Source organism: Carassius carassius, chromosome 36 (assembly GCF_963082965.1).
Source record: "Carassius carassius chromosome 36, fCarCar2.1, whole genome shotgun sequence".
NCBI classification, from domain to species: domain Eukaryota; kingdom Metazoa; phylum Chordata; class Actinopteri; order Cypriniformes; family Cyprinidae; genus Carassius; species Carassius carassius.
The window spans coordinates 16,924,112-16,941,910 of record NC_081790.1 but is presented as its reverse complement, the minus strand read 5'-3'; the positions used below and the strand labels follow the sequence as shown (position 1 = coordinate 16,941,910).

The window sequence follows — 17,799 nt, the reverse complement described above, 5'->3', positions numbered from 1 at the left end:
ATATTCACGTGTAAATAAAAGAAATACTTATGTACGTTCTTAATTCGTTTAATGCAGCTTATACATTTTTTCTCAAAACATTCTTTTATTTTTTCATCCTGTAAATATTTTTTTACACATTATAACAAATTGCCCTATAATTGAAAGTACTTTTTACAACCATTTACAGCATAGTTTAGGTTTAAAATCAGAAAAACAACATCAGTTTGAGCCCAGCGCTGCCTCCATGTGTTCTGGGGTCTTCAGGAGGTCAATCTCTTGGTGAAGCAGAGACTCGGAGGACATTGCAGTGACAGTGGAATGAGGCACATATCAAACACTCTGGAGACCATCTTTATGATGTACCACTGGCACCAGATAGAAGAGAAACACCAGGGTCTGGTGTTCACTTCTCACAAGATCCAGCAGCACTGTCAGGGCCTCCTGCTCAGCCCAAAACCATTAAAAACCTGTCCAGTGCTGGCACATTCAGCTTTATCCTGAACAGGGGTCTAGTCTGATTTAGGGAAAGAAGGAAAAGAAAAATTGTTTAGCTCCATGACAAAGTAATTAGTAGAAGAAATATTGAGATACTTAAGTAAACTACTTTTAGTAACTACCAATACCATACTGGCTAAAATCTACTAGTCATGTTTAAAACCTTAGCTGAAGAGATAGTTAACCCAAAAAGGAACACTACAAACCTGGAACAACTTAAGGGTGAGCAAAGGATCACAGAATTGTCATTTTTCGCTGAATTATTCTTCAAGTAGAAGTATTATCTTACATACTCTAATATACTTAACCCGAAAGAAAATCTGTGGGGTATTGTGAAGAGGAAGATGCGATATTCCAGACCCAAGAATGCAGAAGAGCTGAAGGCCACTATCAGAGCAACCTGGGCTCTCATAACACCTGAGCAGTGCCACACACTGATCGACTCCATGCCACGCCACATTGCTGCAGTAATTCAGGCAAAAGGAGCCCCTACTAAGTATCGAGTGCTGTACATGCTCATACTTTTCATTTTCATACTTTTCAGTTGGCAAAGATTTCTAAAAATCCTTTCTTTGTATTGGTCTTAAGTAATATACAAATTTTCTGAGATACTGAATTTGGGATTTTCCTTAGTTGTCAGTTATAATCAACAAAATTAAAAGAAATAAACATTTGAAATATATCAGTCTGTGTGTAATGAATGAATATAATATACAAGTTTCACTTCTTGAGTGGAATTAGTGAAATAAATCAACTTTTTGATGATATTCTAATTTCATGACCAGAACCTGTATGTCTACCTTTGAGAGCAGGTGAGGAACTGGAGGCCATAAGAAGCAGATTTGCGACCTGGAGGAGAGGCAGGCCAAGCTGAGAGAGTGGAAACCCGCACTGGAAACCTCCTGGGCTGACGCTCAGAAGTCCAAGGGTAAGTATACAGCATGCTACTAACAATCCCACCACCTTCGTGTGATTTTCTGCACAGGCCCGGTGCACCCAGGACGCGATTTTCCCAGATGTCCTTCAGTGATGATCATCGTGTCAGGACCACTTCCCACGTATCGATGATGACACAAAAGGTTCAGTAGACTTTTTGCTTTAAATTAATGCTTATTGTCATGTTCTAAAGAAGAGAAATTGCTCTTTGTTAATAATTGGAATCTTTTCTGGGAGCGTCTTAAGTTTTTTCTCGCACTGATGGCCTGCACTCCAGCAGAGTTGGAGCAGAACTCATGTCGGATAAAAGTTTGGACTCATAAACATTACCCCATCACTCACAACCAAAGAAGTTATTGTAAATGAAATGATCATAGATAGTAGTTTTGATGTACTCTGCTTGACTGAAAATTGGATAAAACCAAATGATTATATTGGTCTTAATGAGTCTACTCCTCCAAACTACTGTTATAAGCATGAGCCTTGTCAAACTGGTCATAGAGGAGGTGTTGCAACAATATATAGTGATATAGTCAATGTTACTCAGAAAACAGGATACAGATTTAAATCATTTGAAATACTTCTGCTAAATGTAGAGCTAAATAAACTTATCACTACATCTAAACCAGCAACATGTTTATTAGATCCTGTACCCACTAAATTACTGAAAGAGTTACCTATAGGAGAAGAACCGCTTCTCAATTTTATTAACTCGCCGTTATCTTTAGGTCATGTCCCAAAACCATTCAAGCTGGCGTTATTAAGCCTCTTATTAAGAAACCACAACTAGATCCTAGTGAACAAATTTTAGACCCATTTTAAATCTTCCATTTATGTCTAAAAGTATAGAAAAAGTTGTGTCCACTCAATTGAGCTCCTTCATGCAAAATAAATAAATTAATAAAGTTCTCTATGAAGAATTTGAAGGGTGAAGCCCCACCATAGCACAGAAACTGCTCTTGTTAACCCTCTCAAGGCAGGCGTTGCTGATTTGCAACAGTTAAAAACTAAAAACCTTATTACTCCAGATACATATTTTATGTATCTGGAGTACTGAAAACTTTACTAAAGGTTACTAAAGTTACTAAAACTTAATTTGAGCCTGAGAGGGTTAAAATTACAAATGAATTGCTTGCGTCAAATCAAGGCTGCATCTCCTTGCAAGTTTTACTTGATCTTAGTGTTGCATTCAACACCATAAGTCATGACATACTCCTACTTCGATTACAAGACTATACAGGTATTCAAGGACAGGCTTTAATATGGTTTAGATCTTACCGGTCCGATTGCTACCACTTTGTTTGTTTTAATGAGGAGTCATCTCATTTATCACCAGTAAAATATGGAGTGCCACAAGGACTAGGTCCTCTACTATTTTCAATATAAATGTTGCTCCTTGGTAATATTATAAGAAAATACGGGATTAGTTTCCACTGTTATGCTGATGATGCTCAAATATATCTCAACGAGACCAGATGAAACTTCAAAATTATCTAAGCTAACAGAGTGTGTTAAAAATGTAAAAGATTGGATGACCAATAAATTTCTCCTATTTAATTCGGATAAGACAGAGATATTACTTATTGGACCAAACAACCGTACACAGAATTTTGTAGATTACAATTTGCAATTAGATGGATGTACTGGGTGTTATATTAGACAGCAACTTGTCTTTTGAAAACTATATTTCCCATGTTAAAAAAAAACAGCATTCTTCCATCTTTGAAACACTGCCAAGCTACAAAACATGTTACCTGTTTCTGAAGCAGAAAAGCTAGTTCATGCATTCACAACCTCTAGACTGGACTATTGTAATGCACTTCTTGGTGGTTGTCCTGCATCTTCAATAAACAAGCTACAGGTAGTCCAAAATACAGCAAAATACAATACTATATTACACATGTATAAATGTAATACATAATGTTAATTCAGTAAACAATTGACAAGAAATATTGATTTGAGTTGAAATGATTCATTAATGTATGAAAAAAGTGATATGAAAGACATCACAATAGATGTCTAAATCTGGTCAGTCCAACTGAGTTAAGTTTTACAAACTTTTATGAAACCATATTCACCCCATCTTTCTGTTCTTGTCTGTTTCAATGCAACATCCACCTTTAAACCACTTTTAAGTGTGTATTCGAGACTTCTTTATCCCTCTTGACACTGACCTTTGTCCTCATACAGGAATGTGTTCCCATGGCCTCTCCTGCATTCCTTCTCTCTTTCTTAAGTGTCCTGTCTGCTTTCTCTACCCCTTTATCAACACTGTTTATACAGATATTTTAAGAATGTTGGTAACCAAACAGCTGCTAGTAACCATTGACTTCAATAGTCAGAAAAACTATTATGGAAGTCAATGGCTACCGGCAACTTTTGGTTACCAACATTCTTTAAAATATCTTCTTTTTTGTTGAACAGATGAAGAATTTTCATTTTGGGGTGAAGTTAAAGCCAAACTTTTTTGCTTACTGGAGGCTACTAGCAATTTTTTACATACCATAATTTTCAGATTTTATGTTCAATCTCATACAGTTAAAAGTGATGTGCTGAATAATGGGGGAAAAATGACTTGCTTGTTTAAAGTGACCTTGACAGCTATGACCCTCTCTGTAGTACGGGGACACAAGTGGGCGACGCTGCGCCATAGAAGCAGACCTGAAGATGAAGAAATGAGCGGATAGTATCTTTACAGGTATTGACAACCTACCGGGAAAAAACCTAATGAAAGGATATGCCTTCTAATGTGGTAACAATTTTACTGATATTTTACCCACCTTTTACTCTGCCATAATGCTGTATTCTTGTATTATCGTTTCAAACTAAATCACTTTTTTTTGTAGCTACTTGGGAGAAATTTTAAATAATGTTCAAACTGTTTTTATCCACGTAACGGATCAGGACCAAGGACTTTTCAAGATTAAAAACAATAAACAAAACAGGTAATTATAGTTACAAGTAATTATTTATTGAAATTCTTTGGTCACCATTTACTGTAATTGGCACCTCTTCCTGACATTTTCATTTTTAGTCAATTAATGACTTCAGAGAGCACAGAGAAACTGTGTTTGATTTAATATTTTATTTAAGTAGCAAAAAAACGCATATCAAACCAAACAAAACTTCCAGCAGTTACTTTTAGCACACTGCGTGGAAACAAGATTACAATACCACCACCGGCACAAACTCTCCACGTCAAATCTGACACTCTTCCTCTATTTCATCCTGAGTGAGTGGACGCCTCCTGTAGCACTTCTAAACATCCCTTAGGTTCAGATTTGTGCTAAATATCAGTATGTTATTATATATAGAACATAGTGTTGAGTGACAAAAGTTAAAACATTAATTTTAGTTCAAAACAGATGCTCAATAACGGTTATTTGCCTAGTTATAATTATTGAAATTAAACTTTGCCAGTAACACCTTCGGACACTAACAAGGCGAGGAGAATGCATGGATGGATGCATGCAATACACGAGAAGTTAAAGTGCCAAAATATAAATCAAATACTGCAGATAAATTAATTCAGAGGTAATGGCATTAAGCTTTTTTTTCAGTGCACTGAATTTTTACCTAGCTTAAAACAGTTGCCTGATACCTTTTTAATTTCTGAAACATACACCACTGTAACAAAGGACTGAAAAACTAATTTACTGTACATAAGGTTTTTATCTTCTTGCTATGTATAGAAGGCTTTGAAAAGCTGTAGTGGTTTATATCCCTGTTTTTGAGAACCGTTTGTTTCCAAAAACAAAAAAGGAGCTTTCTATTAAAAGTTGTTGATGAATGTAATTCACAGCACAAATTCAGATATTAAATGTTATTGAATAAGTTAAATTCCTAATAAAAAATAAGCTTAAATGCGACTAAAACAACAATCACTAGCTTGAATTCTGTCGGCCAGCCTGGAGTCGGTGCTCCTTAATGTAAGGAAAAAGCTACCAGGCGCTCGCACGAGTTACCCACAGTTTGTGCATCGCAGCTGAATCAGATGAGCTAAAGGACATCAGACTTCAGCACATTCATGGAAGCTCCTCAGAAAATCTGCCTGGGTTCCTGCTTTAATACATCTCTTCCTTTCTCCTTCCCAAAAAGATGACCCACCCGAGTAAACTGAAATATGTAACCAATTCTAAAAGCTCTTTGATTAAGCTGACCATGCTGTCTTGGAGGGCGACACTGCCTCAGTCTCCTCTCTGTCGGCCCATGAAGCGGTGCAGCTTTTCACAGTGATCCAGCTTCATGGTCTCTGCCTTCTGCTTCAGCCGCTCGTCTCGGTACAGCTGGCCCAGATTAGCTAGATCAGATTCTGAAAAGAAACAACTGCTTTAGTAATACAGGAGTTTATATTCATAACCTAATAGAAGAGAAGGCATCATACTCTGCTGCTTCTCTTTCCAGCAGCTGCTCTGTAGGTGGTCAATATAGTCGTTCTCAATAGTCTTTTCCAGCTCGTCCAGAGCAGCACCACGGTATTCTTTCTCAAAACTCTTATCAACATAGTATGGGACACCCATGTGCTGGGTTTCTCTGGACACTACCAACCCCACGGACCTGTGAGAGACGGTATATGTCAGGTCTTTTCTTCTAAAGATATTTGAAACCATGTGCCACAGTTGACTTACGGTTTGTAGTAGAGGCTGTAGGGAGGGTTGGTTGCCATCAGCTGAGTGAATACAGATATCAGAATGAGCACCAGCACCGGTAGCAGCTGCAGGAGAGCTGTGAAGTTGTTCTACATGAAGAGAAACAGGAACAAGTTTAGAGTGGGACCCTGTTTACAGTATGGAAGTCAGAAAGAGAATAAAGGTGAGGTCAAATAAGCGAAATTATCTTAGGCCAAAAAAGTCCTTTATCAATAGTGTAGCTTTGTATGAAGCAGCACTCTATTAATAGCAGTCTATTCATCTGTGTGACAAAATCTTTTGCAAAATTACAAATTAGCAAGATTCAGATTCAAATTGGCTGAACAACTGTAAATGTGATTTACCTTAATGCAGAGTTTATCTGAATCAATGACGTGACTGTCATAATTAGTGCTGTCAAACGATTAAATCACATCCAAAATAAGTTTTTGTTTACATAATGTGTGTACTGTGTATTTTTATTATGTATATTTAAATACATGCATGTATATATTTAAAGAAAGTGACGTGACATTCAGCCAAGTATGGTGGCCCAGACTCAGAATTTGTGCTCTGCATTTAACCCATCCGAAGTGCTCACACACAGAGCAGTGAACACACACACACACACACACTGTGAACACACACACAGAGCAGTGAACACACACACACACTGTGAACACACACCCGGAGCAGTGGGCAGCCATTTATGCTGCGGCGCCCGGGGAGCAGTTGGGGGTTCTGTGCCTTGCTCAAGGGCACCTAAGTCGTGGTATTGAGGGTGGAGAGAGAACTGTACATGCACTCCCCCCACCCACAATTCCTGCCGGCCCGAGACTCGAAGGCCACGACTTCCCCACAACTTAAGAAAAATTTATATTTGGAAAATAAATAAATTATATTAATATAAATATATACATGTAAATATTTTCAAAATATATACTGTAAGTGTATTTATTTATGTATATACTTAATAAATATACAAAGTACACACACACACACACACACACACACACACATATACATATATATATATATATATATATATATATATATATATATATATATATATATATTATGCAAATTACAACTTGTATTTTGGATCGATTAATCAGCACTAGTCATAATAAAAGTACTAAAATGCATAAATGCCATACACACTTTGACTTAACCCTCAGATGGTTTTCAAGACCCCAAATGACTTTTGCTCAAATTAAAAAAAATGTTCCCTTTGTCCAAATGGTATGAAACCTTCTACGGCTCTCAACACTTTCTAGATCTACAAAAAAAAAAAAAAAAAATTGGAATGATATCTGATTTTTCAATCAAAATAAGACAGAAACAACACAGAACACATCGACAGAAATGGCACAAATTAAGTGGCACACTTCCACCAATGCAAAAAACATCCACAATGCTAAATTATATTGCTCACAACACGCGTACACACACACACACACACATATAGAGGAATACATTTTTGAGACTATAAAAACTGTTCTCTTATCATTTGTCAAATAAAATCATCCAAAATGCAGAACCAACACAAATATAAAGTGGTGACACTGACACCGACAATGTGTACACACACTTGTGAGGATATAAAACAACTGCTCTCTTATAATTATTTAAAAAAAATCATGCAAAATGCAGAACCACCAAAAAGGGAGAGAGAGATGACAGGATGAGACAAAACAATTTAGCACGCACACACACACACACACACACACACACAAACCTGCTCTAACCCCAGAAGTCATGCAGTTTACCATGCTTACTGCCTGCAATGCATTGACACATAAACACCTGCACTGCACTGTAAACGAGACTGTATGAGATGAAACCACCAATTATTGTTCCTCGTTGTTTGATTTTTTCCCCATTTACTGATTTCTTTTACAAAATTTTATCTTTTTACTGCTTTATTTGCTCACTTGTTACTGCTGTTCAGGTTCATGTGTTCATATGTAATATAACTGTTCATTTCTGTTCATTTTTGTTCTGTTACAGTTAGTAACTGAAATGTTGATTAAAATTGTAGAATTATATTAAAAATAGATGATTGAAATAAATGATAAAATCTTAAGACTCCAACATCTCTCTTTGTAACAAGGGGGGGGGGGGGGGGGGGGTACTAAGAAGTACTAAACTTTGACAAAAAATATTTTATTTTTGTTATAATTGTGATTTTATAATATTTAGATATGAATCCAACTGAATCCAACTTGTGAAAAGATATCTTTCAGGTAGTCAAATAGCATATAGTGGAGCTCTATAGCCATCTAGTGGTTAAAGTGATTTTTTTTTTTTTTTTAAACTGCATTTTCCAAAAAATGGGTATAAATGTTACATTAAATAATTTAAAATTATCCATGTTATCCCCATGAATGAAAGTTAGAAATCTGGGTCTTTTATAAAGTGAATTTTACATCAAATGCTGTTTTTTTTTGTAAAAAGCCTATTTAAATAAATATTTATTTATAGAAATTTAAAAGATATCACAAATCCTCCAAAAACTGCACAAATGTTGAGTAAAAACATTAACAAACAGAGTAAAATTACATTTGTAAAAAAAAAAAAAAACTATTATCTTGTTACAAAATTGAATGTTATTGTCTGGGGACCCCAAAAAACACGAGTGTGGACAGAAACGAAAACCATCAGAGGGTTAAATATACCTATTCGATGATGAGCATGTTTTTGAATTTAATTTTACATTTTACTTGATAGGGGACTATAGCAGTGACATGAAGCAAAGTGGGTGAGAGAGAGGGGTGCCAGATCGGGAAAGGTCCACAAGTCAGGATTCGAACTCAGGACGCCGAGTTATATGTAGGTGCACTGGCCACAAGGCTATCGGCCCCAACCATGTGTTTAAAATTCTAAACTAAAATGTATTTCTGTTCTTATATCAAAGAACAAGGGCTCACTAAAAGGATGACATTTTATTTAAAATTCGAAATATTATTATTACAAAAATATTGACACAAAAATTATTACAAAAAATATGACTCATTACTCCGCATAACATTCAATGTCATGTGGATCAACTAAAAAAAAACAAAAAATATAAAACTTTTTTGAAATTAATGATTAAGATGTGTATACTTACATTTATTCAAAATGTTGGGACAAAGTTATTTTAAATTGTACAAATGTTTTTTTGAATGTCATAAGTCATTAAACTAGCTAGTTTTTCTAAACCATATGAAACCAACTTGAATACAAAGTAGAGGTCGACTGAAACGGGTTTTCCTCTGGCTGATGCAGATGCCGATAATTAGAAATCAGGGCAGCCGATTGCCGATATATGGGTATATGGGGATAACAGCTGTAAACAAATCAGCTCGGTGCTCACAAACTCTGCTTTATCAAGCATTACAGGAAGAAATTAAAGCTGCAAGCAGCGATGAACGGGCCCTCGCACCCGGGCTCACCGGCAGCGAGTGGCTTTAGTAAATAGGCGAACGGTGAAAAATATGCATTTAAACTCATAAATATAAGTGGAATATATCAATGTTTATTCCATATATGTGCCAATCTTTCTGTTGCCAGCAGGTGGCGCTATCATTATAATGGAATATTGGCCTTCAGATGTGTTCAGGCCAGGACTCTTATCGAACATGCGGAGTCTGAGGAAGATTGAACATTTTATGCCTGAGTTACAACAACTTCTCTTGCTGATGCGAGACATCAAATTTTGTCATGGCGCCATGGACACGCCCTTTAACAAAAACTGAAGATCTCCACAATTTAACATTGCACAGGCCTTTAGATTAGACTGACCACAAAAAATACATTAATGTCAAAAGATTTCTAGGAGTAGTTTGTCGCAGCGTAAAACATGTCACTTCCTGTTGCCAGCAGGTGGCGCTATGACTATAATTGAATATGGGCATGTGGATATGTTAAGGGCAGAAGTCTTATCTAACATGTGAAGTTTGGGGCAGATTGGACATTGTATGTCTGAGTTACAGCAACTTCCTTTTTCATGGCGAAACATCAAAATTTGTCAGGCCGCCATGGACACGCCCTTTAACGAAATCTCAAGATCTTCCCAATTTAACTTCGCAAAGGCCTTTAGATTTAACTGACCAAGTTTGATGTTGATCTGAATAAATCTCTAGGAGGAGTTCGTTAAAGTACAACCCCTGAAAATGCCAAAAACAACACCAATTTTGCAGAGAACATTCTAAATAACTGACTTCCTGTTTGGATTCGGATTTCGTACCAAGAGACTTTTTCTTAGATATTGGTGTGTTACAGGTGTGTACCGATTTTTGTACATGTACGTGAAACATAGCTTGAGGCGCACTCCATTGAAAGTGTATATGCATTCAGTTGAAAGTGTATAGGTGGCGCTATTGAGCCATTTTGCCACACCCAATGGAATATTGGCCTTCAGATCTGTTCAGGCCAGGACCCTTATCACACATGTGAAGTTTGGGTAAGATCGGACATTTTATGCCTGAGTTATAACATCTTTTATTCCCATGGCGACACATCAAACTTCGTCACGGCGCCATGGACACGCCTTTTAACGAAAACTTAAGATCTTCACAACTAAACATCACACAGGTCTTTAGATTAGACGGACCACAAAAATAACATTGATGTCATAAAATTTCTAGTAGTTTGTCGCAGTGTAAAATATTTCACTTCCTGTTGCCAATAGGTGGCGCTATGACTATAACTGAATATTGGCATGTAGATCTGTTCAGGTCAAAAATCTTATCCAACATGTGAAGTTTGGGGCAGATTGGACATTGTATGTCTGAGTTACAGCAACTTCCTTTTTCATGGCGAAACATCGAAATTTGTCAGGCCACCATGGACACGCCCTTTAACGAAACCTCAAGTCCTTCGCAATTTAACATCGCAAATGGCTTTAGATTACACTGACCAAGTTTGGTGTTCATCTGAATAAATCTCTAGGAGGAGTTCGTTAAAGTACAACCCCTGAAAAGGGCAAAAACAACGCCAATTTTGCAGGGAAATTTCAAAATAACCGACTTCCTGTTGGGATTAGGATTTCGTACCAAGAGACTTTTTTGTAGGTACTGGTGTGTTACATGTGTGTACCGATTTTTGTACATATACTTGAAACGGAGCTCGAGGCGCGCTATGTTGAAAGTGTATAGGTGGCGCTATCGAGCCATTTTGCCACACCCGATGGAATATTGGCATACAGATGTGTTCAGGCCAGGACTCTTATCACACATGTGAAGTTTGGGGAAGATCGGACATTTTATGCCTGAGTTATAACATATTTTATTCCCTTGGCGAGACATCGAACTTCGTCATGGCGCCATGGACACACCTTTTAACGAAAACTCAAGATCTTCACAATTTAACATCGCACAGGCCTTTAGATCAGACTGACCACAAAAAAGACATTGATGTCATAAAATTTCTAGGAGTAGTTAGTCGCAGTGTAAAATATGTCACTTCCTGTTGCCTATAGGTGGCGCTAAGACTATAACTGAATATGGGCATGTCAATCTGTTCAGGTCAGGAGTCTTATTAAACATGTGAAGTTTTGGACACATTGGACATTGTATGTCTGAGTTATAGCAATTTCATTTTTCATGGCGAATCATTGAAATTCGCCAGGCCGCCACGGACACGCCCTTTAACGAAAACTCAAAATCTTTGCAATTTAACATCGCAAAGGCCTTTAGATTAGGCATACCAACTTTGGTGTTGATCTGAATTAATCTCTAGGAGGAGTTCGTTAAAATACGACGCATGGAAATGACAAAAATGACACAAAATTTGCTCATAAAATTAAAAATAACCGACTTCCTGTTGGGTTTCGGATTTTGCTCCAAGAGACTTTTTTGTAGGTATTGGAGAGATACATGTGTATACCAATTTTCATACATGTACGTGAAACGTAGCTCGAGGCGCACACCGTTGAACGTGTATAGGTGGCGCTGTCGAGCCATTTTGCCACACCCACTTCTGAAACCCATATCAGACGTAAATTTTCGCCAGTTCTGAGGTGTGTGCAAAGTTTCATGACTTTTCGAGCATGTTTAGGCTCTCAAAAATGCGATTCATCTTAGAGAAGAAGAATAATAATAATAATTAAAGCTGCAAGCAGCGATGAACGGGCCCTCGCACCCGGGCTCACCGGCAGCGAGTGGCTCTAGTAAATAGGTGAACGGTGAGCAATATGCGTTTAAACTCATAAATATAAGTAGAATATATCAATGTTTATTCCATATATGTGCAAATCTTCCTGTTGCCAGCAGGTGGCGCTATCACTATAATGGAATATTGGCCTTCAGATGTGTTCAGGGCTGCACTCTTATCGAACATGTGAAGTTTGGGGAAGTTCAAACATTTTATGCCCGAGTTACAACAACTTCTCTTGCTGTGGCGAGACATCAAATTTTGTCATTTTTGCCATGGACACGCTCTTTAACAAAAACTCAAGATTGCCACAATTTAACAGTACACAGGCCTTTAGATTAGACTGACCACAAAAATACATTAATGTCAAAAAATCTCTAGGAGTAGTTTGTCTCAGCGTAAAATATGTCACTTCCTGTTGCCAGCAGGTGGCGCTATGACTATAATTGAATATGGGCATGTAGATCTGTTAAGGGCAGAAGTCTTATCTAACATTCAAAGTTTGGGGCAGATTGGACATTGTATGTCTGAGTTACAGCAACTTCCTTTTTCATGGCGAAACATCGAAATTTGTCAGGCCGCCATGGACACTCCCTTTAACGAAACCTCAAGATCTTCCCAATTTAACTTCGCAAAGGCCTTTAGATTTAACTGACCAAGTTAGATGTTGATCTGAATAAATCTCTAGGAGGAGTTCGTTAAAGTACAACCCATGAAAATGCCAAAAACAACACCAATTTTGCAGAGAAAATTCTAAATAACTGACTTCCTGTTTAGATTCGGATTTTGTACCAAGAAACTTTTTCGTAGATATTGGTGTGTTACATGTGTGTACCGATTTTTGTACATGTACGTGAAACATAGCTTGAGGCGCACTCCGTTGAAAGTGTATATGCACTCAGTTGAAAGTGTATAGGTGGCGCTATCGAGCCATTTTGCCACACCCAATGGAATTTTGGCCTTCAGATCTGTTCAGGCCAGGACTCTTATCACACATGTGAAGTTTGGGCAAGATCGGACATTTTATGCCTGAGTTATAACATCTTTTATTCCCATGGCGACACATCGAACTTCGTCACGGCGCCATGGACACGCCTTTTAACGAAAACTCAAGATCTTCACAACTAAACATCACACAGGTCTTTAGATTAGACTGACCACAAAAATAACATTGATGTCATAAAATTTCTAGGAGTAGTTTGTCGCAGTGTAAAATATTTCACTTCCTGTTGCCAATAGGTGGCGCTATGACTATAACTGAATATGGGCATGTAAATATGTTCAGGTCAGGAGTCGTATTAAACATGTGAAGTTTTGGGCAGATTGGACATTGTATGTCTGAGTTATAGCAACTTCCTTTTTCACGGCGAAACATCGAAATTTGCCAGGCCGCCATGGACACGCCCTTTAACGAAACCTCAAGTCCTTCGCAATTTAACATCACAAAGGCCGTTAGATTAGGCATACCAACTTTGGTGTTGATCTGAATGATTCTCTAGGAGGAGTTCGTTAAAATACAACGCATGGAAATGACAAAAATGACACAAAATTTGCTCATAAAATTAAAAAATAACCGACTTCCTGTTGGGTTTCGGATTTCGTACCAAGAGACTTTTTTGTAGGTATTGGTGTCTTACATGTGTGTACCGATTTTTGTACATGTACGGGAAACGGAGCTCGAGGCGCGCTCTGTTGAAAGTGTATAGGTGGCGCTATCGAGCCATTTTGCCACACCCGATGGAATATTGGCCTACAGATGTGTTCAGGCCAAGACTCCTATCACACATGTGAAGTTTGGGGAAGATCGGACATTTTATGCCTGAGTTATAATATCTTTTATTCCCATGGCGAGACATCGAGCTTCGTCACGGTGCCATGGAAACGCCCCTTAACGAAAACTCAAGATCTTCACAACTTAACATCGCACAGGCCTTTAGATTAGACTGACCACAAAAAAGACATTGATGTCATAAAATTTCTAGGAGTAGTTAGTCGCAGTGTAAAATATGTCACTTCCTGTTGCCAATAGGTGGCGCTATGACTATAACTGAATATGGGCATGTCAATCTGTTCAGGTTCGGAGTCTCATCAAGCATGTGAAGTTTGGGGCAGATTGGACATTGTATGTCTGAGTTATAGCAACTTCATTTTTCATGGCGAATCATCGAAATTCGCCAGGCCGCCACGGACACGCCCTTTAACGAAAACTCAAAATCTTCGCAATTTAACATCGCAAAGGCCTTTAGATTAGGCATACCAACTTTGGTGTTGATCTGAATGAATCTCTAGGAGGAGTTCGTTAAAATACAACGCATCGAAATGACAAAAATGACACAAAATTTGCTCATAAAATTTAAAATAACCGACTTCCTTTTGGGTTTCGGATTTTGCTCCAAGAGACTTTTTTGTAGGTATTGGAGAGATATATGTGTATACCAATTTTCATACATGTACGTGAAACGTAGCTCGAGGCGCACACCGTTGAACGTGTATAGGTGGCGCTGTCGAGCCATTTTGCCACACCCACTTCTGACACCCATGTCAGACGTAAATTTTCGCCAGTTCTGAGGTGTGTGCAAAGTTTCATGACTTTTCGAGCATGTTTAGGCTCTCAAAAATGCGATTCATCTTAGAGAATAATAATAATAATAATAATAATAATAATAATAATAATAATAATAATAATAATAAACGGAGCAATTCCAAGAGGGTCCTCACACCATCGGTGCTCGGGCCCTAATTAAAGCTGCAAGCAGCAATGAACGGGCCCTCGCACCCGGGCTCACCGGCAGCGAGTGGCTCTAGTAAATAGGTGAACTGTGAGAAATATGCGTTTAAACTCATAAATATAAGTAGAATATATCAATGTTTATTCCATATATGTGTAAATCTTCCTGTTGCCAGCAGGTGGCGCTATCACTATAATGGAATATTGGCCTTCAGATGTGTTCAGGGCTGCACTCTTATCGAACATGTGAAGTTTGGGGAAGATCAAACATTTTATGCCCGAGTTACAACAACTTCTCTTGCTGTGGCGAGACATCAAATTTTGTCATTTTTGCCGTGGACACGCTCTTTAACAAAAACTCAAGATTGCCACAATTTAACAGTACACAGGCCTTTAGATTAGACTGACCACAAAAATACATTAATGTCAAAAAATCTCTAGGAGTAGTTTGTCTCAGCGTAAAATATGTCACTTCCTGTTGCCAGCAGGTGGCGCTATGACTATAATTGAATATGGGCATGTAGATCTGTTAAGGGCAGAAGTCTTATCTAACATTCAAAGTTTGGGGCAGATTGGACATTGTATGTCTGAGTTACAGCAACTTCCTTTTTCATGGCGAAACATCGAAATTTGTCAGGCCGCCATAGACACTCCCTTTAACGAAACCTCAAGATCTTCCCAATTTACCTTCGCAAAGGCATTTAGATTTAACTGACCAAGTTTGATGTTGATCTGAATAAATCTCTAGGAGGAGTTCGTTAAAGTACAACCCCTGAAAATGCCAAAAACAACACCAATTTTACAGAGAAAATTCTAAATAACTGACTTCCTGTTTGGATTCGGATTTTGTACCAAGAGACTTTTTCGTAGATATTGGTGTGTTACATGTGTGTACCGATTTTTGTACATGTACGTGAAACATAGCTTGAGGCGCACTCCGTTAAAAGTGTATATGCACTCTGTTGAAAATGTATAGGTGGCGATATCGAGCCATTTTGCCACACCCAATGGAATATTGGCCTTCAGATCTGTTCAGGCCAGGACCCTTATCACACATGTGAAGTTTGGGCAAGATCGGACATTTTATGCCTGAGTTATAACATCTTTTATTCCCATGGCGACACATCAAACTTCGTCACGGCGCCATGGACACGCCTTTTAACGAAAACTCAAGATTTTCACAACTAAACATCACACAGGTCTTTAGATTAGACTGACCACAAAAATAACATTGATGTCATAAAATTTCTAGGAGTAGGTTGTCGCAGTGTAAAATATTTCACTTCCTGTTGCCAATAGGTGGCGCTATGACTATAACTGAATATTGGCATGTAGATCTGTTCAGGTCAAGAGTCTTATCCAACATGTGAAGTTTGGGGCAGATTGGATATTGTATGTCTGAGTTACAGCAACTTCCTTTTTCATGGCGAAACATCGAAATTTGTCAGGCCGCCATGGACACGCCCTTTAACGAAACCTCAAGTCCTTCGCAATTTAACATCGCAAATGGCTTTAGATTACACTGACCAAGTTTGGTGTTCATCCGAATAAATCTCTAGGAGGAGTTCGTTAAAGTACAACCCCTGAAAATGGCAAAAACAACGCCAATTTTGCAGGGAAATTTCAAAATAACCGACTTCCTGTTGGGATTAGGATTTCGTACCAAGAGACTTTTTTGTAGGTACTGGTGTGTTACATGTGTGTACCGATTTTTCTACATGTACTTGAAACGGAGCTCGAGGCGCGCTATGTTGAAAGTGTATAGGTGGCGCTATCGAGCCATTTTGCCACACCCGATGGAATATTGGCCTACATATGTGTTCAGGCCAGGACTCTTATCACACATGTGAAGTTTGGGGAAGATCGGACATTTTATGCCTGAGTTATAACATATTTTATTCCCTTGGCGAGACATCGAACTTCGTCATGGCGCCATGGACACGCCTTTTAACGAAAACTCAAGATCTTCACAATTTAACATCGCACAGGCCTTTAGATTAGACTGACCACAAAAAAGACATTGATGTCATAAAATTTCTAGGAGTAGTTAGTCGCAGTGTAAAATATGTCACTTCCTGTTGCCTATAGGTGGCGCTATGACTATAACTGAATATGGGCATGTGAATCTGTTCAGGTCAGGAGTCTTATTAAACATGTGAAGTTTTGGACACATTGGACATTGTATGTCTGAGTTATAGCAACTTCATTTTTCATGACGAATCATCGAAATTCGCCAGGACGCCACGGACACGCCCTTTAACGAAAACTCAAAATCTTCGCAATTTAACATCGCAAAGGCCTTTAGATTAGGCATACCAACTTTGGTGTTGATCTGAATTAATCTCTAGGAGGAGTTCGTTAAAATACAACGCATGAAAATGACAAAAATGACACAAAATTTGCTCATAAAATTAAAAATAACCGACTTCCTGTTGGGTTTCGGATTTTGCTCCAAGAGACTTTTTTGTAGGTATTGGAGAGATACATGTGTATACCAATTTTCATACATGTACGTGAAACGTAGCTCGAGGCGCACACCGTTGAACGTGTATAGGTGGCGCTGTCGAGCCATTTTGCCACACCCACTTCTGAAACCCATATCAGACGTAAATTTTCGCCAGTTCTGAGGTGTGTGCAAAGTTTCATGACTTTTCGAGCATGTTTAGGCTCTCAAAAATGCGATTCATCTTAGAGAAGAATAATAATAATAATAATAATAATAATAATAATAATAATAATAAACGGAGCAATTCCAAGAGGGTCCTCACACCATCGGTGCTCGGGCCCTAATTAAAGCTGCAAGAAGCGATGAACGGGCCCTCGCACCCGGGCTCACCGGCAGCGAGTGGCTTTAGTAAATAGGTGAACGGTGAGAAATATGCATTTAAACTC

General features: G+C 38.2%; 1 protein-coding gene and 1 long non-coding RNA gene across 2 annotated transcripts in view; both read right to left on the bottom strand.

Moving 5' to 3' along the window:
- Positions 1 to 17,799, bottom strand: part of LOC132117344 (uncharacterized) — a 126,014-nt gene that overhangs the window by 81,832 nt on the left and 26,383 nt on the right. The gene's annotated exons all lie outside the window — the stretch shown is intronic.
- The window catches only part of LOC132117337 (dnaJ homolog subfamily C member 18-like), a 37,705-nt gene continuing 24,382 nt past the window's right edge, over positions 4,477 to 17,799 (bottom strand). The window contains exons 6-8 of the mRNA XM_059526574.1: positions 6,042 to 6,151; positions 5,798 to 5,970; positions 4,477 to 5,725 (exon numbers count right to left, since the gene is read on the bottom strand). Of these exons, the coding sequence (XP_059382557.1) occupies positions 5,601 to 5,725; positions 5,798 to 5,970; positions 6,042 to 6,151 (408 nt within the window). The 3' untranslated portion in view covers positions 4,477 to 5,600. The remainder of the gene's footprint in view (positions 5,726 to 5,797; positions 5,971 to 6,041; positions 6,152 to 17,799) is intronic.